The sequence below is a fragment of the Candoia aspera genome, chromosome 8 (assembly GCF_035149785.1).
Source record: "Candoia aspera isolate rCanAsp1 chromosome 8, rCanAsp1.hap2, whole genome shotgun sequence".
NCBI classification, from domain to species: domain Eukaryota; kingdom Metazoa; phylum Chordata; class Lepidosauria; order Squamata; family Boidae; genus Candoia; species Candoia aspera.
Window position 1 is genome coordinate 40,480,546 of NC_086160.1, and position 23,865 is coordinate 40,504,410.

The 23,865-nt window shown below is 36.5% G+C and overlaps 1 protein-coding gene across 2 annotated transcripts; it reads right to left on the reverse strand.

Annotated features, from left to right (window-relative positions):
• Window positions 1-220: 220 nt before the first annotated feature.
• Window positions 221-22,402, reverse strand: USP38 (ubiquitin specific peptidase 38). Of its 2 annotated transcripts, XM_063310691.1 has the most exons (10): window positions 21,392-22,402; window positions 19,684-19,816; window positions 13,737-13,866; window positions 13,468-13,569; window positions 12,132-12,290; window positions 11,195-11,388; window positions 10,176-10,269; window positions 9,570-9,676; window positions 7,556-8,909; window positions 221-1,196 (listed from the first exon to the last, which is right to left on the reverse strand). In XM_063310691.1, the coding sequence occupies exons 1-10, from the start codon at window positions 22,113-22,115 to the stop codon at window positions 1,035-1,037; spliced, it is 3,159 nt and encodes a 1,052-aa protein (XP_063166761.1). In that variant the 5' UTR covers window positions 22,116-22,402; the 3' UTR covers window positions 221-1,034. The 2 variants fall into 2 exon arrangements, with proteins under 2 accessions (XP_063166761.1, XP_063166762.1); XM_063310692.1 differs by lacking the exons at window positions 19,684-19,816; window positions 21,392-22,402 and adding an exon at window positions 16,931-17,143.
• Between the last annotated feature and the right edge of the window lie 1,463 nt (window positions 22,403-23,865).

Sequence of the window (23,865 nt, forward strand, 5' to 3'; positions counted from 1 at the left end):
GGAAAATCTAGAGGTTAATAGCAAGCATTTGTAAATGAGGAAAAAAATGAAAAGTCTCTTGCCAGCTACCACACGCTTAGCAAATGTATCAGTGACCCCAACAGGTTTCATCTCAACAATATATGTAAAGTTTCATTTCCGATTTTTAAAACAGTGACGTTAATTTTCAATGCAGTAAGTTTTTAGTCAGTGTTAGTACTAAAAACATGAACAACTAGTATACTTTTAGAACCATCAGACTTTACTTTTGGAGAAGCTAACACTTTTCAAAAATTCATGAAGTTCGTATTAAACAAGAAATTAACATCTCATGTTCTACACTTTTCTTCAGCTTCAAAAAAGTTTTGTACTTTGTTACAGTATAGCAAGGCACATAGAATCTCTTCCTTCAAAACACAGATGTACTCCCTGAAATAATTTTAAAATCCTCAAAGCAATATGAAATACTACAAACGTTTTTCTTTTTTTCTCCAAAAATTCTCTCTTCAAGACCACACACATTTAGAAAAGTGATTTAACAAGCACATGAAATTGATTCTTTACATACTTGTACTTGTAATACAAATATATTGAATTAGAGCTTTTCTTATTCTGGATTACATTGTTTAAAAGATTAGACTCCCATTTAATAGTTATCATTTCTAGTGCCTTTGAAAATTTACATATTTAAAAAACAAAATAAAACAAAAACCACAAGCACTGTTGGGGTCACACAACCATCTCTTTTTTCAAATATTATTATTTCATCAATGGACTTGGAATTAAATGTTTAAGTGCTTTTATTATCTTATCTAGTATTGTCAAAAAAACTTTCTAATTCCTTTTTTGGCCAAGAATATCTTTCCAGAAAAACAATTGAATTTAAGAGGTAGATTTCTCCATGATGCACTTATTTATTTCAAATAAAAAGCCAAAGTTCTTTTTAGAACAAAAATCACATCTTGAAAAAAGCTTGGTACATTATTTAATACAGTTCAGTAACATAACAGTCCTGTGCAGGAATGAGAGCTGTTTAGAAACCAATGCAATCTTCCTTAAAATACAAGCCTGCCAACGGTACTAAACCCTCCCCCACCACCTCCACCAGTTGGACCACAACTCCCTGGGGGGTCATTGTCATCAAATCCATTTGGCCGAAAGGAACACGAGGCTGCAGCTGCTTCTAGGGCCTGGGTTCGAGCACTAAGTTCTTGCTCCTAAAAGACAAAAATAACTGTGGTCACACACACAAATTAATTTTTAAGAAAACTGATTATGATTCAGACTTCAGCAAAAAAGCAGGGAACAGAATTCTACATATCAATAGATCAATACCATTTATCCAATACTTCTTCAGTTATCAGCTCAATAAATGTAAAACACCCCACAAATAACCCAGAAGTGTCCATTTTTGTACCAGTTTTAGAAATGTTTGCTTTAAACTAAACTATAACTATTTAACATTTCAAAATTCTTTAAAGTCTTTTAAGAAGCAGACACTGGTATTTCGTAATTCTAGTATTCTCCAGAACTTTCTGGAAAAAAAAAGTTTGTACAGTTCTAGTTAGTTTGCCTAGTGATGAAAAAGAACACATTACAAGTCCTGTATGAAGACACTCCTAGTTTTGCAATGATTGATTTAGGGTGGAGGCAAAATTCTGTTTACTAAACTACCAGAGATAATTAAGAGCATCAAATATTAGTGTTACAGGAATCCTGTATAATTCTTTGGCAATTTTTCTGGAACATGCTTTCAGTTCTACCAGAACCATGGCTGAGTAAGATGTATAACAGATCAAGGACTTGAATGAATGTTCATATCCTTTTTATTCCTACTGAGTATGCATTCATTAACTGGTAGAGCTATGTAAAGTTTTGAATGGATCAATAGATTCAACAGAGCTTTGATTAAATCAACTGACTGAAGCAGATTTGTTAATCAACATGGGGGTCTGCTTGAGAGCAGTTAAAACAAATGAAGTGGCTCCAAAGCACTTCAGAGGTTTGATGGATTTTGTGTGGCTTTTGGGATTCTTACAAATAATATACAGTGTTGCAACTTCAGCACCATGTTGCTGCATTGAATATTATGATTTCTGGCATTGACATGAGCAGCTGGCCAGTAAGTTTTATTTCTTCATTACATCTTCTACCAATCAGCTCTTTTGCACAGGGAAGGCTAACCTCAGGGTTTCTTTCACTTTCTCAGCTGTCACCTTCTTTAATAATGGCCACTCATAAGCCTTAATTTTGTTCTCTCTTGCACTAATGGAATGTGCTGGTCCTGCAAACACAACTGGAAGTTCAACTCAGCTTCCAGCATTGTAAATATAGACTCAAGGTTATTAATTAATTAGATGTATATGGCCACCCACTTGACATACAGTATGACTCTGGATGGCAAACAACAAATTAAAATTAGTAATAAAAACATCAACAAAAAGTATCACACAACGTCCTTGTCCAATGCCAGAGAAAATAGCAAGTTTTTAATGTCTTACAGAAGGCCATCAGGGTCAGGGCCATTCAAATCTTGGGGAAGATGTTATTCCACAGGGCAGGTGCAACAACAGAACAGGCACACTTCCTAAGTCCCATCTGGCAACATTGTTTAATCAAGGGGAATGTATGTTGAATCATGCCTAACTTGTCAGAACTTATGTGAAGTAAAAAGAAGTAAAAGAATAAGGTTGCCATTCTTTTAAAATGTGCTTGAGTAGGAAAGGTTTAAGTCTCTACTCTTCTAAAAATAGGGGTGTAGTGGCAATGGCATAGATGCCTCTCTCTCTTCTGTGCCACCCAATTTATTTATGAGTTGCCTATCTTTATGGCATTGTATCTGATTGTACTAACCTGCTTCTGTTGTCATGCCTAGCTAACCCAAGACATTATAGGCAAGCCATATCCTTGATACAAGCAGGGATTCCATTATATCAAAAAGTAAGTGAAGCTGCTTCAGACATTTGAAATTTCCTCATTATAAACTAAAGGGAAATCTTTTTCCAAATCAAATCTTGAAGTGGTGTGAATCCAATTGGATTGCATTGAATTTTAAATCACAAAGTTAAGCTGTATCGTATCACCTTCAAAACTCCAATTTTGGTCTAATCAGGGCTGATTCACACAGGACTACTGACCACCTTCTTAGACTTCCTGATAGGAATTTGTTTTGAGACCTACCTAGCCTTGAGAAGGAGTGAACCTGGGTTTTGTGGATAAAAATGTGTTCTATCATCAAGTTAACTCTTCACTTCCATTGGAACCATAGCTTTACAGTGAATTAACAGCCTTTGTTACAGTCAGGAAGATTTATAAAATTAGTGGACAATTTAAGTGAATTAGCCTTTGCAATCATCAATTTGTATGCATTTCTTAGCCTAAAACCAAGATAGCTAATTCTGTACCAGCATAAACTTCCTTTTTTGGTCTCAGGACTGAGCCAATTTTGAGGGTAAGATGATATTTACAGACAAAAATACAGCCAACTAAAAAATAAGTATGATTGAAATGGTTGATGTAATCTCATCAAGCAGCTGCTTTAAGGGGGCCCTTTAAGGTCTTTGTTTCTGTCACTACAGAAAAAAAAACTCCACTGGTCAGACACTGACCACCAATTTTAAATCCATCACCAACTCATTGTTTTAAAACATTGCCGAAATTTGGCTTCTTTAGTAAAAATTATGACCCATTATTTGATTGCTTTCACAAATTTTGTTTCTTACTTTCACCTTATCCACATAAACATCCAAATTATAGATTATTTATCATTTCATTATTATGACTACGTAACTCTACACCTAAAAACGCATCACTAGGTTCTTGCCTTTTCTCAAATCCCATACAAATATTGCAGTTGTCAAATTCTTCTATATTTTCTTTAATACTTTTTCCCTACCATCCTTTATCTATAATCCTTCTGTCTAGTCACATCACTTATTTGTCTCTCTCTCAATTCTCATCCCTTTAATTCTCATACTTGCTTGTGGGAAAAGCCAAAGCTTATGTAATTAAAACAACAGTCTTTCCTTGCATCCATACCCATTTTTCCTAGAATACGAACCTGCCAAACCTGTTATTTATAAAGCCAATGTGCAAAGCTGGAGTTTTGCATTAACAATAAATGTGATTTGAGAGGAATGTGCTAAGTGTTCAAGGATAGCATGGCTAACATGGAGATTCTGCTAGTATTCCATATTCAAACAATTAGATATTATCTGGGTTGTTTTTCCTTTCTGGAAAGGACATGGGATGGAGAGACAATATTCCATTAGGTGCTTTGAACTCACTTTTTCCCCTTAGTTATCAAGATGGAGTTGCTGGGACACTTCATCAGGGCCTAAAAGTAGTAATGGCTACTTAGCCTGAGGGCTAAAACAAATGGATACTTGAATCAAATAAAACATATGATGCTCCTTTTGAGGAAGAGATCTTTCACCTGTTTTGGATGAACTTGAATTCTCCTTGAAAAACAAGTATGCAGTCTGGAAAAGTTCCTAGTTTAAGCTTTACTATCAGGATGAGCAACTTGCACAGAAATAACTGTCCATTTCAGTTCAACTTTAACTGTTATTCAGTATGTAGTGTTTAAAATATTAGACTGAGAAGATCCAAGTTCAACACTACATTCAAGTTGACGTCTGGTCTAATGACTGCTGAGGCAGCAGCCACATCACATCTATCATATAATATCTGCACTAATGTCCACTTTCTTTCATTTGAACTGATGATTGCTTTTGGGTTCAGGATACAAAGAAATTACCTACCTTAATATACTAGCTGCTTGCTTAAATTAGGACACACATTTCTATGTCCAACCTAGGGGGGAAGCACATTTCATAGCAACAAGAGATAGATCCTTTGTGGGAGGTTTACCACTTTGTGGAATATCTTGATTATTCTGATAAAAATTTGATAAACAAATAAATTCTAGGAATACAGATGACGCCCTCTCTTGATGTAGTTTAACAGACACTACAGATCTCTTTATTCACCATGCCATTATATTTTATATATGTGCTATTTATGTTTTATCTGCTTCTCTTGTATTTTGACTGTACTTATATAATATTATCATTTTAGAGAGTTGTAAAACACCAAGATAAAGGCACAGGCAATAGAGTGGTGAGCTGGAGTTTAATATTTTTATTTTAATGGTTATTCTGTGGTTATTCCGAGTTTAAAATTTTCTTTTTCCTAGCACCACAATGCTACAGAATAGTTTTTACATCAAAGCAAGCACAATTGTCTATGACTAACGATCAAGTAGCATACTTAACATATGCTAAGATTTTGTAATTTTGCCCAGGTAAATTTCAACTGGATTCCATTTCCAACTTACTCAGATTAGAATTATTCAAAGCTAATGTGAGCCACCCAGAGTCACATATGTGAAATGCGCAGCTATATAAACTGAATGAATGACTTCTTGGGATGTGTATTATTGGGAGGAGGCACGTGATTGGGTCTGGGCAGTGGTTAATAATTCCTTGAGGGAGGGGGTGGTTCTGTCAGCTCTTAAGGAGGCGGTGGTGCACCCTCTCCTCAAGGGGCCATCACTCAACCCAACCAGTCTGGATAGTTTTCATCCAGTCTCCAACCTCCCCTTTTTAGGGAAGGTTGTGGAGACAGTGGTTGTGTGGCAGCTGCAAAGGGCCCTGGATGAAGCAGATTATCTGGACTCTTTTTAGTCAGAGTTCAGGCTGGTTACAGGACTGAGATGGAATTGATCACACTCTTAGATGACCTCTGGCAGCAGTGTGACCATCCTCACTCTTCTTGACCTCTTGGCGGCCTTTAATACCATTGATCATGGTATCCTTCTGGACTGGCTTCAGGAGTTGGGGATGGGCGGCAGAGTGTTGCATTGGTTCTCTCCTTCCTCTGGGGTTGGTTCCAGTTGGTGTTGATGGGGCGGCGGGCAAGACTAAGTGGCTTTGGGTATGTGGGCCTTCTTCCAGTGACAAGGTTTTTCCATCACTGGTCCTGGATGGGGTTGGACTGCCCCAGACAGACCCAGTGAGCAATCTGGGGGTCCTTGTAGACTCATGGCTCCTGCTTGAAGAGCAGGTGGCAGCGTGGCTAGGAGGGCCTTTGCACACCTTCGGGTTGTGTGCCAGTTCTGCCCATTCCTGGATTGAGAGGCTTTGTTCAGTCATTCATACCCTCATGACCTCCCATCTTGATTACTGCAATGTGCTGTACATGGGGCTGCCCTTGAAGAGCATTTGGAAGCTTCAACTGGTACAGAAAGCAGCTGCATGGGTAGTAAATGATGTCAGATATTCAACACATGTAACACCACTACTGTGTGAGCTGCATTGGTTGCCAGTGTGCTTCAGCATGCAATTCAAGGTGCTGGTTGTCACCTTTAAAGCCCTTCATGGCTTAGCACCAGGTTACCTAAGGGACTATCTTCTCCCAGTTGTTTCTACCCGTCCAATTTGATCCTCCCTTCAGAGATTAGGACGTCCCCAACCCTGTTGGCCTTTTTTAAGGCCATGAAGACCTGGTTATGTGCCTGGGCCCCCTAGTGTATTAATGGCCCCGTTTCTTGACTATATTAACATCCATGCACTGTTGACTTGGCAACCATATATATTTATTTTGTATTTTTAACTGTTTTAATTATTTTAACTGTTTTATAATTTTTATGATTGTAAGCCACCCAGAGTCACTTGTTGAGATGGCCGGCCACAGAAATTAAATTAATTAATTAATTAACTTGAGACTTTCAACGTTAAATATTCATTAAATAATGGAAGTACAAGGAACTGATATCCCCCACTTTGGCTACTGCTCTTGGTTTTAAAAACAGAACTGAAGCATACTGCTTAGGTAGAAAGAGATTTAGATTCAGCATATTGAAAAATATGAACACTTTAGCAAATTCCTCTCAAATCAGCCTAAACTCTTGGGAGAGCTTTTTGTCAAAGTGAATTCTAAATTGTGGTTTACAATATCCTGAGTTTTTAAACAACTTATTTTCATGTAAAGCCTTTAACTCTATAGTTATAATATTTACGTATTCAACACATGCAGATAATAAAATACTTAATAAAAATAATCTTAACAACATTATGGCTGTGATTCCATATATTTTGGATCCCATATCCAGAAGAACTACATGTTATTTCAATTCAGAAGATATTTTAAGATTTTTTTTTTCAGGAAACATTAAACCAACTCATTTTGTTTTTAAACTGTGAGGTTAACTCATTATGAACACAATTCACATTAGATATTTCAACTACTCCCCATCTATACAGAATTAACATCAGATCTCATAAACAGATGTTTTGAAAACTGTTTATCACTGAAGATTGCCAGTCCATGTTTCTATTATACTTCTAATATATATTATACTTCTATTATACTGAACTATGCTTCAAATATTTTTTTATTCCTTCCCCAGAAATCTGGCAATTCTAAATTTTAGCAATCCATGAAGTTATTTATCTCAATAATGCTGGTTAATACAAAATAATTTACTTAGATTAGTATTCCCTACCTTGTATCACAGTCCACATTTACAGTAATTACACAACTGATTTCCTTCAGGTTAATATCTGCACCTTACCTGCAAATATAGCTTATTGTCTTTTGTAATAGCATCCATAAGTTCTTTCTGTAGAGGAGGATCTCCATTGATCCAGAGCCCACTGGCTGATTTAGCACTGATAGCACCAGCACTATTCTGTTTTTTGTAAAACAGCACATAAGCAGTATCTTTGGGGAATCTGCTTGTAATTTTCTGGACTGACTGAAATGAGGTAAACGTCACTCTGCTGTCATTAAATAGAAACCATTCCTTTGACACTTCATTTTCATCCAGATCCTTTCCAGTAGCTGCAGTGGGAATCTCTCCGGCCATTAAATTGCTTTGAGGATAAGTTAAAGCCAGGCTTTGGGACTGATCAAAAGATCCTAGTGAAGACCCTGAATTAGCAACATTTCTTGCATAAGAATAATAATGCCCACTTTCAGAAGATATGCCAGAGTGAACAACTACAGAACTTAATACATAAGGAATGAGTTGAGGGCAACCTACTTCTTCAGCACCAGAAGGCTTAAGTTTTTTAGCTAGATTCTCCCCTGTGTCAGAAAACTCAACACTCATAGACCAAATGCCTGACAATGTACTCAAGGAAGAGAGAGCTCTATTGACAGGTAATTCTAGAACAAGTGGAAGAGACACATTGTCTAGGATTTTGCGCCTAATATGACACTTGGGATCATATGAAAATCTCAAAAGAGTAAGAATGAGGTATTCTGGCTCCTCTACAATCTGCATTATTTTTTCTGCATTTTGTAAGGAAGCACATTTTTCACAAAAGTATTTGTTATCCCCTTTAAGAACTTCAGGTGCCAAAAAATAATTTAGCAAATCAGTAACTGAAGGAGTAACTTCACTAATGTGTTTCTGCAAGTTATCCCCAACTTCAGCTTTACAGATAAAAGGATCAGTAGCATTTTCAGAGTTTGAGTCAATGGGGGGATCTTTCAATGTCCCATCATTTGTGACCATCTCACAGGAATCACCAACTGTTAGAGCACCAGATGCCATCTCTGTTGCAGGGCTCAATGCCCTACCACTGACTTGTTCCATGGAGTCATCTTTCTCTTCAGATGAATGTTCTACAGTTGGTGGACCAACATTTTTAAAGAATACTGGAGGACAAAAAGCAAGTGAAAGGTCTGTGAAGGCTTCTTCTTTATGAGAAGTACTTTTGCAATTTAAACAGCATATGCTTGTTTGCAGTTTCCCTCGAAACATTTTTTCTATCAAGGTTCTCTCCTCTTTCATTGTACAAGACTGCTTGATAAACAGTTGAGACTTGTTGGACACCTCTTGGACCAGGGAATCTTCATTCATATCCTCAGGAAGCTTTGATGAAGACAGAACTTTCAAGGTTCTCTCTTCTTCATGTAGCCTTAGAAGGAAAATAATTCTATTCAAATTATATTGCTCTCCACAAATTTATCTGCTATTTGATACATTGCTATGTTCCCGTATGGTTATACACACATCCAGTTATTTACTAGGACAAGATTAGAGTGGAATGAAAGGCTCTGAATGCCTCCCCACCCCAACCCCCAGCAATAGCTTAATACTCTGCTCCGTTACTTTAATTCCAGCAAGTACTTTACTTTAGTTCAGCCCTAGCAGTGGGATAAAGTTTTAATTATTTGGCCCATCATGTGAATTTTATAGACAGAGAAACATTCCACCGTAGAGATTCAAGTGGTTTTTAGGAAACAGTAGCTGAAAACCAAAGTTGTATTGAAAGAGATTGTGATTGAGATGTCACACATGTCAAAAGCAAAACTTGTATTTCAGCATGTATTTCAGATTATATAAAATTCAATTATTTTATTTTTAACTAATAGTTGTCTTTACAAAGATACCATATTTTCTGTACCTGAAGATTGGGAAGACTGCTTCAGTTTTGTAACTCTTTGTGAAGAAAGTCTATAGTGAATGCTTCTTAACCAACAAAGTTAAAAGAAATACATTACCTACAACATATTTTGCATATAAAACGTATTTAAAAAACAAGTATCTTGGACTATGAATCCCAGAGTATCATTACCTGTCTAGTAGGAACCTAAGATATTCAGAGCAGTCCTGCTGAGATCTAGAAGTGAACCAGGGAGGCCTAGATGCCTCAAAGAAAAGGCGAGGAGCATACGCATCCCTCTAGACCCAAAAAGCAAATAAGATAAAGTAAATTTCAAACACTGACAGTATTCTGGACAGCATTTCATAATTTGTGAAAAAAGGAATCAAGTGACTAGAATGAAAATATAGTGGTGGAAGAGCCAAGGGATTAATGAACTGTACTGATTGCAGAAGAAATCCAAATATGTAAGTATCTATTTCACAATTTCATGTTCAAGTTTAATCTTATCCCAAACTATTAATTTAGAATTAAAAAGTATATTTGAAATACAGGAAAAATAATAGCTTAGTTATAATTAAAGACACTAAATGGAATTTTACGTATTCAGGTGCAACAACAATGACAATTGTTTAATATCCTCTTCCAAAGTAAAGTTAGACATTAATCATAACCTCTTAATATATTGCTTTAAGTTGTGGGGGAGCCTCGTGTGGCACAATTTTTTTTCATAAAATATTGAGTGGCAGCTCCAAATATTATAGCTTTAATATTCAGAAAATAAAGAGTTATACAGACCTGTGTATGAGCAAGAAATGCAAAAAGATGTTGCAATTTTCTCATTAGTGAATTGCACCCATTTAGATTTAATGATAACACATGTCTCCTGAAACTGCAAAAATAAGAAAAATGAGATGTTTTCAGATACATACTTATACACACAAACATAATCTGATGTTTCAAGCATTTTTCTATGTAATTTCTAATAATTTAATTGTGCTCCAAATCATATTAGTAATACAAGACTGCTTATATTTAAATGAAATCTTAATCATAAACTATACTTTTGAAAAACAATTTAAATTAATCACTTTGGGAAATGACTTGGTTTTGGTTTGAAATTTACAAAAAATACAGACTTAAAGTAAATGTCTACCATTATAAAAATGCAGAAAGAATGCCTTTGAATTTCCTTCAAATATAGAAATATACTTAAATTTGATTTTCAGTAACTCACATTGAAAGTATATAAATGGGAAAATATATACCACTACAAGGTCAGTATACTTGGTATGTAAAATTTTGAACTCCAATATATATTCTTTGTGATTCAAATTTTGTTGATCAAGATGTTAACTGAGGCAAGGAAACACATTGTCACTACTTACTCAAATTCTTACTATCTATATTCAAGCCATAATAATAATAGTATTATGTAATACTATTATTACTAATAGTAATAATAAAAATTTAAATTTAAATGCCATTCAATTCCCAGCAACTCTGGGCAGTTTACAAATTGTTAAAAACATTTAAAAACAAGTTAACAATACAAGAAACACAAAACAAAGAAACAAAGATGGCAAAGAAAACAAAGAAAACAAACCTGGACAGGAACAAGGGAAAGGAAGAAAAGAGGTGTCAATTGTCCTCGCCAAAGGCTTGGGGGAACAGTTACATCTTCAGGGCCCTTTGAAATCCCAGTAGGGTAGGGGCCATTTGAATCTTGAATTTTAAAAATGCAATATATTTTTTAAAAAGGAAAATACTGCATACAAAAAAGTTGCAATACTTAAAACAAAGAAGTTTAAACTTACTCTGTAGCCATGAATAGTGCCTGAATCACACTGTTCATGTAACAAGTATTTCCTAAATTAATCAGACCAGTCTTTCCGGTTTCAGATTTTCCAGAAAATCTAGACAGACAAGATTGCAAAGAACTGGACTGAGATGTCCAGGCACTCTGATTCAGTATCATCTTAATTTTCTCTTCACTGGGTTTGGGAAGCTCCTATAATGAAAACAGAGAGGCAAGTTGAACACTGAGCAGCTAAAATTGTATTATGCATGTGTTTTTATTACACTTGCATCTACAAAAACAGCAGTCTAGCAGTCTGTGTCCCACTACTTCCAAATCTTAGCAATTTCTCTGCTGAAAAAAGTGCCTCTCAATTTGTAATCTGACTGCAACATATAACCACCTTGCTTTGCCATGATATCCAATCTTTTTCTTTCTTGCAGAGCACATCAAAGTTCAAAGGTAAGTTAAGTGCTCACCAATCCTTTACAGAAGCTGTCTGACATCTTGTGGAACTTTACTACATAAATCTAAACACCACATATCATTCTTCTCAAACACTTTTCTTCCCTTGCTAACAAAAATGATATGTGAAAGGATTTTTTCTTTATGATCTGGCAATCTTTGGGCTAATTTAAACAGTAATGTCTGGAATCAAAGAACTACCCAGCATGATTTTTTCTTCTTACTAATTAACCAGCAAGAAATAGCTCTATGAAAATCTTCCCATGTAAAAGTAAAAATATCCATTACCATTTTCTTTTATGGATAAAACAACTCAAGATCTTATTTAAAAGATCTATAATAATTACACTGTTATATTTTACTCTGCTTCTGATTTCAGTGTTTTTTCATTACTGTTTCCTGAAATCAGAAGCAGCTGACACAGTTTTCATGTGGAGAAGTAAGAAATGATGTTTAAACCCTATAGCACTGAAGTATTTGTATTTCCATACCTTTATTGCTTCTAGAATGGGTTCATAAAGTTCTGGGAATCCAGAGTAATGATACATCATACAGTGTATTAACTCACTGAGCTGTCCCAAGAATGCTGTGCTGGTGGGCAGACCATTACTTTTGATGGATATTACCAATTTAACCACGTGTGGAACAATCTAATTTTAAGATAAATAGATTAATGATTGGCTTGCTTCTTGAACTTTAAAATTATAACATATAATACAGTTTTAAAGAAAATCATAGTATTATGAAGTCAGAACATAATAATAATGAACTATGATATTCCTATTACATAACATATTAATTGATCAGTTTTGTTCTTTAGTTTTTAAATTAGGAACTTCAAGTTAAGAAACATAATTTCACATTTTATTGGGGTAGAAATCAGGATAGCCACTAATAATACACTGCTGCCCTACATGTTGTGGTTGAAACATTTACTAGCTTTTTAAAATTTATGTTAAGTCTGCAACTGTACAAACCGTTCTATGTTCTATGAGCCCTTCCTGAAATTAGTTTTACAGCTCCAGCTAGTGTGATATACATCACCTCTGCTAGCAAATAAAGAAATAGCTTAAGTGCTAAAAAAAAAGAATATTCCATAATTTTAGAATTAGCAGGGTGCATCTCTGATCTTTAGTTCCTAAGAATTTTTAATTACATTTTCATTTGCATTGACAGTTCAATTTTAACCTATGCTGTTCTTTATAACAGTCCTCTGTAGCAATATAACAAATAGAAAGAATTGCATCCAAGTTCATTCTTTCATTGATGACAGGCTTTTTAAATTCAGCTCAGGCTTCAATGAAGCAAAAGGGCAAAACAGTTTTTGCTGATTTCGCTTTCTCTCTGCATTAGCCAATCCTATTTCAGACAGTTATAGAGGTGGGTATAATGGAGGGGGCAACATGATGGAATGCAAAAAACAGGTTAAAGAACTTTTGACCACTGAAATAACAATAATTTGATACAACCCACTATAAGATGCAACACTCTTAGAAGGAAAGCACTAAGAAGTAGACATCAGTACCAAAGTATCACTCTCCCCACTATACACATTTTACTTCTTTATATAAATACTAAGGGAATTCCTGTTACTTAGATTTGTTTTAAATTTTTATGACATAAGCCATCAAGATACAGGAAAATAAAACTGAAGTTAAGAGTCAGATGTTACATAACCAAAATTTATGTTTCAATTTTTTTCCCAAGTTGTAAGCAGGACTTACACCAACTGTGGTTTTGGTTTTATTGATAAAATAGTAAGATGGCATGCTTACAGGTATTTTCTTTTTAACTGATACGTTTTAAAGCTCAAATGATAAAACTCACCAAGTGAAAAGCCTCTGGAGAATGCTGAAAACTGAGCAACATATGAGAAAGAACAGCCAAAGCCCCAGGTCTCACAAGAGGAAACCAAAGGCGATTAAATACCTTGAAAGAAAAGGAAGAATTGTTACTAAAATTCAGAAATTTACAGCAGTGTTATCATATATTTACAAACACAAAAATCAAATTGGATGAAGAATTTCTATTAAAAAGCCTCCCGTTTTTAATAACATTAACTAAAAGTCTAATAATTATTGAGTAATAATACTTACCAATTCAATCTTAAGCAAAGTAACATCAATAAGGATAGTAAACTTCTGAACTGCAGCCAATCCTTTCAGCAGTGCTATCACCCAGGTCTCCACATGCTGAGCTAGTGGCCAGGACAACCAGTCAATCATTCTGAAAAGTGATGAATTTCTCTTTTTTTAGTATTTCAGCTGCAAAACATATATCTCAGTCACCTAATTTCTGAAATCTGGCACTGGTTTACATGTTATATTCATTATATGAAGATCATCATAGGTCACACTGAGACTAGCACTGTATGATGCTTTGGCTGGGGGAAAAAGTTTTGCCAGATAGCTTTTTTGCTGTGGGGAAGCTATACCAAATATTCAGCATTTTTGCCTCTTGTTTCCTTCAAGGTAACACATATTTTGCTATTTGTAGTGCTCTATAGAATAAATTGTGTGGATGTCATGGACAAAGATGAGCAGTTTGATTCCCTCCTGGTTTTTTAACATTACGTAAACAAATAAAACTTTCAAAGCCAATAGACATTCTTTACACTTTCATCAATCCATCATCAAGACATCTATTATAGGAAAAAGCAAATTCTTGCAGCATAATTTGATATTCCTCATATAATCTTCCACAATATTAAGATTTGCTGCTGAACCACAATATTCACCATTTTTTTTACATTTTAAAATATTTTTTCTTCCAGATTTGATTTTAAAAATCCATGTAAGACCAGCAATCAGCAAAACTCACATTAACAGTGATAATGACCAATATATGTTTCCACATTCTATAATTACCTGAGATCCCCTTTCTTTGGAAAGCAGAAGTGCTGCTGATTTTTGCTGGAAATATAAATCTTATGATTTAAGTTTAAAAATGTGAATTTCTCCCCCTTTCCTAACTTTAGGTTAGTTTCTAGGAAAACTGCATTGCCCATCAACATTGATCCTAGAAGGTAAGATACAGTACATAAAATGAAACACCCCAAGGTGGAAAAAGATGGATAATCAGGTACAGAAGCTTGCAAACTATACAGGGTGAGGGCTAGAGAGATAAGTGTCGAAAAGAAAATATGGGGAAAAGTAGTTCTAACCCTTTACATGTCCTGTAGATAAATTCCAAAAAAGTTTAAAATTACTATGAAAAACAAACCTTTACTATGAATTCTCCATTTTTCATTACTTTTCTTTTTGTCAGTTAAAATCAAGCCTGCAAAAATATTCCCATTTCTAATGGACTGGCACTAGTTTCTTAACGTATGCATGGTCTCTGTGCAGACTACAGCAATTAAAAAAAAATACAGGTACATTTCTTGCAGTAAACTTAGGAATGAGCTTTTGTGATCACAGATAAATTATTTCCATAAATTAAAACAGGTACCATACAGCCAATCCATCTTTTAATAATTTGTTAGCTAATGAACAATAACAAAATATGTTACTTCAGATATACTTCTACTTATTCTACCTTGGAAGAAGGGGTAGGGAAGGAAAAATAAGATATAGGCATTTCTTATCTAGAAATTATCTAGCTTGCTGCATAGCTAATATACGTTGCCTAAATTAATGCCAAAATAAATTTTGTCCTATTCTATACAGATTATTTTAAAAGCATTATTAACTCCAGTTAATATTGGTATATAATTAACAGTCTTTATTTCATCATCATCATCAAATTTGTATGCCACCTGACTCCTGATTTCTTTCATGTTTATATGCGGCCTTTTCTATGCCAGGTTACCCACATATCAAACTAATATCTGTAATCTAGTTTTGTGAATGTGTGTGCATATGTATGTATGTGTGCTGAACTGTAATAGCCAGTAACTAGTAAAGATAGACATAAATCCAAAATCTTGAATTTTAATACATTATTTTTTTGAGGCTCATTTTTTTTCAAAAACTCTGACTTGGTTCCAGAAAGAGACAAATTGGGTTTCTTACAATGGAACTTTTCTTCTTCTTTTTTAGCACTGCTGCTTATATAAAATAACTTCTGAAAATCAGGATACCCTTTCCCAATATAACATGGAATATAACGCAGAGAGCTACAGTGGAAAGAGAGAAATTATCAGGAAAATGTTCTTAGGAACTTCTGGAGCAGAAGTTATATTGAACAATTCCACAAATTCACAATATCCCATTTTTAACACTAAAACTGACTTGCAAATTACTATTTTTATCCTCCAAGCATCCAGATTTATTTCCTAGCAGTTTATTTAAGAATTGATTTAGTTAAGCATATAAATATGAAAGCAAAATTTGCCATAATTAACTACCTCTATTAAATAAGTTAGTGGATTTGTTTATATTTCATGGCATATCCAAGCAATTTAAATAGTAATTTAAGATTCTGACTGGGCATGCTCACCAAATCATAGATGGAGGTTCCCTAGTTTGCCTAGCTGTTCCAACTGAAAAGAATAGCCAAGAAGCATGACTGGGCAATATGCACTCTAACTATAAATTAGAATTATCAACCAATCTGGTTAATTGCCATATCCAAATTAGGTCAAATAAATGCTATTTTAATGCAACACATTCCTAAATTGTAGAATACAGGATTGCATTATTTAGCACTAAATCCACTGTATTTTAGTAAAAACCCAAAATATCAAATCCATCTACTACAGCTTTTTTTTTTTTAACAGAGGCCAGTGATTGTAACCAACATATAAAAGAACTCAATCTTTTAAAGCTGTGATGCATGGGTTGGTAACCCACAGTAGTTGTCCAAGGTTGACTATTACAATGTTCTCTACATGGAAGTACCTTCATATCTAGTTCAGAAGCTTCAACTAGTATAGAGCTCAGCAGTTAGATTATTCTTTGGAAGAACTCAAAGAGGCAACAGTACACCAGAATTAAAAGTATTGCAGTAGTCACCAATTTGTTCCTAGGTGAAATACAAAGTGCTGATTATTACCTTTAAAACCATAAATGGCTTGAGTATAGGTTAAGGTAGAGAACACCTCTTTCTATAAGTTCCCATCAAATACCACTGAGAAGATTTATCTATAGCAGGGTACAAACTTTCCCGCTGACCAAGGATCCAAAACCCCCCGCCTCTTAAAAAAAGCCCTAAAACATGTATTTTAAAACAGGCTTTTAACTGATTTGTTTTTAGTATCTCAATTTTTAATTCTGATTTTGTGTTTTCCTGTAAGCTGACAAAACACTTTTGCAGCAGCAGCACATTTAATAAATACATACACACTAACCTCTTTAAATTCCTAGGATAAAGAATGAATTCAGGGTGGACACTCTTCATATTTTTTTCAAACTATCTTATGTAAGAAGTGAAGTATGTTCCAACTGGTCAAAGACAAAGTCAGTTGTCTCAGGGATTCAGATCAGCCTCATACTGACTGATCCATCCATCCATTCATCCCAAAGTATGGGATGTCTTTCTGCCACTCATTGTTCCTCTTGAACAGAGTTCTACCAAGTCATCATATCCCTATGCTTTCCACAGCTCCACCAGGACTTTCTCCTTGCTGCCCAATACAGGAAGACAGGTTACAGGTTAGATACTGTATAATCCTCATTAGTACATACAAGTGTGTTCTCAATGCCCCATATCCAGCTCAATAAACAGCCAGCAACCAATTTAAACCTCATATATAGTTTTTGATTCCTAACTTCTCAATATATGTACTGATCATTCTGAAATTTTGCAGTGAACATAGATAAGGTCAACTCTAGGTTGTTGCTCATATTCATGCAAATTGTCCACAAAAAATTAAAGTGATCTAAAGTTTCTTACAGACAAGGAACATTTATTTATTTAAACTTATAGAATCACCCATCTCATAGCAGTGATTCTGGATAGCGTACAAAGATTAAAACACCACATAGCACATAATCTATGACCATTCTGGTTAAAACAACCCTCAAAACAAAAACAAAAACAAAAAAAAACCCATTATCGTTGTCTAACTTCCCGACCCAAATGCCTGAGGACACAGCCAGGGGAATATTTAACCCAGCAACTAATGCAAATAGGAAGAAAGTATCTTTTTTTAAGGTAGGTTTATGCCTAACAGCAATGCAGACCAAGAAGGTCAGGTCTGAAGAGAATTCTTCCATGCACAGTCTTACTAAATATTGATCAAACAAGAAGGAAGTTTGTGTGCTGGAAAAAATGTAATTTAGACTGTAATCCTGTACGTCCTGTAGGTTCTGAGGACACCGGATAATTGAAAGGTAGAGAGGCAGTACTTTAACTTTGAAGAAGAAAATAAGATGTAAGATTAGAGGTGTTTTTTTTAAGGGATAAAAAGTCCTTTCTTTTTGTCTCAATTGTTGGTCATATACTTTGATGTCTAATAAAAAATATTTTTAAAAAACAGGAAAAGATGGAGACATCTCTCTGCCTTGCTATTTTATTACTGGCAGGGTACTGAAAATTACAGAGGCTCTAAGGTAAGAACACTCCATGACTGAAGATTTTGTTCTACCTCCGTGGGAAAAAGTTACATTTTCCAGAGTGTAAAAAAATCTGCAAATGTAATTGCTGAGAAATTCCTATGCTCATTCATAGTTACTTCATACTGTGCCAAGACATTCAGAATCAAACACTGTTCCAAATTCCAGTACTCATATTCTACATCTATAATTTAACAAACTTTTCTAATAAATACAAACTGAAAATTTGAAGAGGCTGCATTAATTAATTCATGGATTGAAGACACAGAATGGCAATTTCCAAATGAAAGTTAGTAAAAACTTCCTAAGAACAGAAGTGTGGGACCAATCAGTGAAGCAGTGAAGGGTCCCTTCACTCAATGTGTTCAGGGGAGGTTACACAGCTATTCGCTGAGATGCTTTAATCTGGATTTATGCACTAAGCAGAGAGCTGGACTTAATGGCCCCTTGCAATTCAGTAATTCTTTATCAGAAAAGGGTAACCTTCCAATAGCAAGAAGGGCCATGCCAGACTGCATTATTTTTTTCTCATTTAAGGAATTTTTAAGGTTGCAATATTGACTGAATTAATCAACAGAAACATTTTGATAAATTAACACACATTCTTGATTAGCGAAGCAGCAATTTATAAACAGAATACATATGTGTTTATTATTGTAAATAAATGCTTTCAAAAATCTTGAGTAACATGCTAAAGCTTAGAAAAGACATTCTTCTTACAAACAAGAATCTAAAACAAGTGCAAGCACCTTAAAACTGTGTTTTCTTCTTTTCAAAATTACTGCTTTATTTGTTGAATGAGTTTTATAGGCTGCTTTCTGGGGGGAAGGTGGCATGCCTGGTGACCTCTCCTAGTTTTATACCCACAGTAACAAGACTGTGAGGTATGTTGGGCTGAAAGAGACTAGTCTACAGTCTCCCAGGAGACCTGTTTCCAAATAGATCTTGAATCTAGGTCTCACAGTCCAAATCCAATTAAAAATACTATGTTCAGACATATGCAGATTTAATCTGCATATTAAATGGCATGGACCTGGTTATTTGAGGGACCACCTCTCCCCAACTGTGTCTACCTGTCCCATTAGGTCTGACAAGAGAGGCATGCTTCAGGTCCCATTTGTTAGGGAATGTATCCTGCAGGGCCCTAAAAGAGAGGCTTTTCTGTTGTGGTACCTGCCCTTTGGAATATCATCCCCCCAGAGATTAGACCAGCTCTGACCTTGTCAGCCTTCACAAGCCTTACAGACATGGATTTGGCAGTGGGCCTGGAGATCAGGTGGTGTGGCTGAGCCTGTACAATGGTTATGTTGATTTGTCATTGATGAGTTTGTTTTTACCTCTGCTGCTGTATATATGTATGTTGTCAGTAACTGCTTGTTATGTTTTATGCTGTTGTTTCAATATTGTTAGTCACCCAGAGTCATGAACTTGAGATGAGCAGCCATATAAGTTGAAATAATAAATAATCTGCCCTTTCAAATGCATACACTAAACAAGATGTTTAACTGAGTTAACAAGTACTCTTTTGCCAGACTGAAGACTATACCTGCACAAAGCTTGCGTCATACTTGCATCTTTTACATTTGGATCTGTGGTAAGGCTTCCAATCAGGACTGTAATCATTTGTAAAGGGATATGCTGCACGAGACTTGCCAAAGCAACCGAAGGTTCAGAAGTATCTAAAATTGCCAAACATATAGGAAATTTATACCTTCCTTCTGCTTTTCCCTGTTAAGATTTGAATCAATTTTAAAAGGCTAAGTTATTATGCAATTACAACTACTTATTCAAGGTTTAAGCATATTCTTAACCAAAGCTCTCAGATTCTCTCCCAAACACAGAAGGAATAATATTCAGCGGAAGCTCCTTGCCAGGTACTGTTTGAGCATTGCTTCCTACTTTCATTTGGAGAAAGGCAAAGAAAGCTACAAGACTAGTGGAGAAATCCATTCTTTCCCTTCCTCTAATGGGGCTTTCCTAGATCAAAGTTCACCTCACAGAGAGTCTGGATATAACACAATGTATTTCTGAATATTACACATTACAGTGTAGTACTACTAGTAAAGTATGATTGTGACACAAATAAGATAAAATTTAGATGAGAAGCATTTTCTCATCTAATTTTTTTTATTTGTCTTACGTTCATACTTTACAGTAGTACCACACTGTAAAGTGATACTACTATAAAAAGGAAATCAGCTTCAACATCCATTATTCTGTATGTAGAAAGAGCGTTTTTAGCAAATGCTACAGTTTCAGATGTATGTTGCCTCTATGCAGATAGCACCAAAACATGTGCAGAACAGCTGGGTGGTAAGAACTACACCCTCTAACTAGATTTGTACTATATTTAGCTAGTTTAACTAAACTAGTTCTACAGTAGTACAATTAATAACTGGATAATTTTTTATTTGTCAAACAGTTCACATAAAAAAAAACCTGAGTGTTTTAAAGCCAGCAGTCATTACAAGCTATGCTATATAGGTAGTACAAGAAGCCACCCAATGACATTTAATATTAACTGTAACGTCATTAATAATGTCATAACAACAAGTGACATAAAAGTTCCAAAAAATAAATAATGAAAATATGAGGTAGCTCCTATTTGGATCATCAAAGTAGGATCCAGCTTGGGTGTCAGCTGGATCCTACTTCGATGATCCAAATAGGAGCTACCTCATATTTTCATTATTTATTTTTGGAACTTTTATGTACTTTCCAAATACTTTCCAAAATATTTAATTCAGTTCTTCCTTCTTCCCAAGACTTCTAAAAGTCTAGTTACCAATTGTATTTATCAATGCAAATGCTAAACAATTTAATCATTTGTTTTACCTTCAAGATTTGAAACATTAGAAACTTTGCTCCAATCAGATATCACACAAATACTGTGAAAATCAGAGCCATATTGGCAGTAAAGAGAATGTGCTGTTCCCCAATATTTACCTAAGTTAAAAAAAGCAACCAAAGATAGGTGTAACATATCTGAGCTTCAGAAAGCTAGAGGCCACTAGATAGTAGCAAAAGATTTCAGTTTTCTGTATCGCTGTGCTGCCATCCATATTTCTGCAACCTAGATGTGGAAGCCTTAACCAGCTTTCCACTTGCCAACACCACTCTTGTTCATAACCTTTCTGGAGCAGGTGCGAATTACTTTTCCCCATTTGATATCACCCAGCTTATTTTTACTTATAGAATCCCAATGGGAATAGATTCAACAGAAAGACATTAATATAAGGAAAGCATTAGCTCACCGGTGGAAGAGATGATGGCAAAGAGTTCTTGCAAAGAGGGCAGCAGCGTATCGGGTTCTGCTTTCCAGATGCTGCGCAGGAGATTGCTGACTTGCGTGACTTGGGAGACATAGAGACGTAGGGCAGCTTCACGGGTGCCTTGCGTCTGGAAGTGAGCAATGCTGCGTACCAACTGCTGACAAAAGGCAAGGGCAGGTTTTCTACCACGGGGCAGGCACTGAGGAAAATCGCTCAGAAGTTGGCAGAGGCGAGCGCACAGAGGAGCCGAGGGCCTCTCGCCCACCAGACGTAACGCTTCCCTCTGGAGCAGCGCAAAGAGCTCCAGCACCGCCGGGCAGCTAATGAGAAGTCGCAAGCCGGTCTGGACGTAGTCTAATACGCTGGGGTCCAAGCTGGACCCAAGGCCGGGACCAGGAGACGGAGGCGGGATGGGCGGGGACGTCGGGCTTCCCCCGTGAAGCAAGGCCAGCACCAGATCGCGCGTGAAGAAGGTCTCGAAGTCGTCGCGGTGGTGGCGAGCGTAGGCCTCGAGTACTTGCCGCCCAACCTGGCGCTGGAACTGGTCAGGGCCCTGCAGGATGAGGCGGGTGCTCAGTGCGAACATAGCCTGGCAGTCTGGCCCGCTCAGCGGTGACTCCGCCGACTCCACCACGCGCTTCACGATCATACGCTTCACCGACAACGGGTAGGACGAGCTCACCAACCCCTCCAAGATCTTCTCCATGGTGAACGCCGGCCCAGCATTGGCCACCGAGTCCCCTTCGGCCCTTTCCTTCGCTCCGCGGCCGCCGTGTCTCCCTCCGGCCGCCCCTCAACCTCCCGACCAGCAACGACGCCTCAACATCGGCCCGCCCCGGTCTTTCTCGGGAGGCTTCTCAAAACCGAGACTTCGGAGGCCCCAAATGCCGGGAAACAGCTGACCCGGAAGCAACAGAGCAGCGCAGAGTCACGCCAGACGGGAAATAGAATACAGGCATTCCAATTGCGCATAAACAACTGTGGTTCGGAGGACGGCCCTAGCAACGCGCATGCGCTTTCTCACTGCGCAGGAAATGCAAGAGGCCTTGTGCAGGATCCAATCACAGAGTGCGGAAGGAAAGAGACGGAAGAATGTGATGAGAAGGGCGGAGCAAAAATGAAGCAGGAAGTTAAAGTGACGTGCTTCGTAGTGTTTTGTTACTGTTGTGCCTTTGGAATTTTTTATTTGCTCCCTAATTGTATAGTTAGCGATTCTGGAGGAGTAATAATTATTTTCGCAGTATCAGTTGATGGAAGACTGATGAGGGGCAGAACGACCCATGCCATTCAGACTGCCCCAAACGTCTCATTTTGTTAAAGGACAACCTGAAACAGTCCTTGCAGAGAGAGAGCTAGTGTAGCAGGGAGGTAGTTGGTAACTTTGCTCTTGCTGATCTGGAATTGTTCTTCTGACCAGCTGAAAATGTGTAGATTTTAAAAAAATGTGGGAGAGCATTCATAATGGATGCCTCTTGTACGATAAAGAGTTTTTCTGCCTCTTAAAAACATAATAAATCCACCTGGTCTAGAATCTTTTTTGCTAAAGTGGCCAGCCAGCTGTTCCTGGGAAGGTTACTAGCTGGGAAAAACAGAATATCTCACCCAGTCTTTCACAATATTTTAGAAAAGTGCTGCTTCACCTCATGGAATTATCTGTTAATCCTTTTAAAAATTAGCTGAATGCTATCACATATTTTACTGAATCAAAAAACTTAGTTTTTACTATATGTAGAAGTACGTCACTTTTACCTGACTCTTCTGACATTTAATGTTATTAGATGATGCTGGGCTCCAGCTCTGAGAGAGAAGAAAATTTTTATACCATGTCTAAAATTTATATACCTCCATCACCTTCCCTTCTATGCCTTGTTTCTAGAGTTAGTTATTTATCAAATTTATCACCGCCCATCTCCCCCACAAGGAGGGACTCTGGGCGGTTCGCAATCCCACTCAGAGTTAAAAGTCCCAAATGTTGTACTCGCACATGATAAATATTAGCCCACCTAGTTCAGTATTGTCTACTCCAACGTGATACGGGGGATTTGAATAAAGTAGGCTTCCTTGATTCTTCTGAAACTCAAAAGTAGCCTCTCCAGCCATACCTTGAGTTGGGTAAATAAGCATGGGGGGAGGTGTTATGGGTGGGCATGAGTGAATGACACTGGAAGTGTTTCAGATACCCTCTTTAAGAGCTCCCTGTGGCAGTCCATTTGCTAAAGAATTCTGTAGTTGTGCTGCTTTAGTCCTGCTCTTAAGGTTTTCATAGGGTTTGATTTGGGTCCACAAAGCTGATAAGTGTGTTTTTCAGTTAAATTCAGTGTTCCTCATTCTTAATTTTAAACCTCAACTGTATGAGCCAACTGTATGATTAAAACATGGTAAATCATCTCTATACATAGAGAATTCATTGTAATCGTTCAGTAAGACAGTTTTCCCCAATCTGGTGCCTTCTAAAT

What these genes read in the sequence shown, in the direction of transcription:
- USP38 (XM_063310691.1), bottom strand. Translation starts at nt 22,115, where the DNA reads ATGGAGAAGATCTTGGAGGGGTTGGTGAGCTCGTCCTACCCGTTGTCG. An exon ending in GCACTATTCATGGCTACAGA is followed by an intron (nt 10,270 to 11,194) that starts GTAAGTTTAAAC and finishes TTATTTTTGCAG; the next exon opens with TTTCAGGAGACATGTGTTAT. An exon ending in ACAATAAGCTATATTTGCAG is followed by an intron (nt 1,197 to 7,555) that starts GTAAGGTGCAGA and finishes TTTGTCTTTTAG; the next exon opens with GAGCAAGAACTTAGTGCTCG.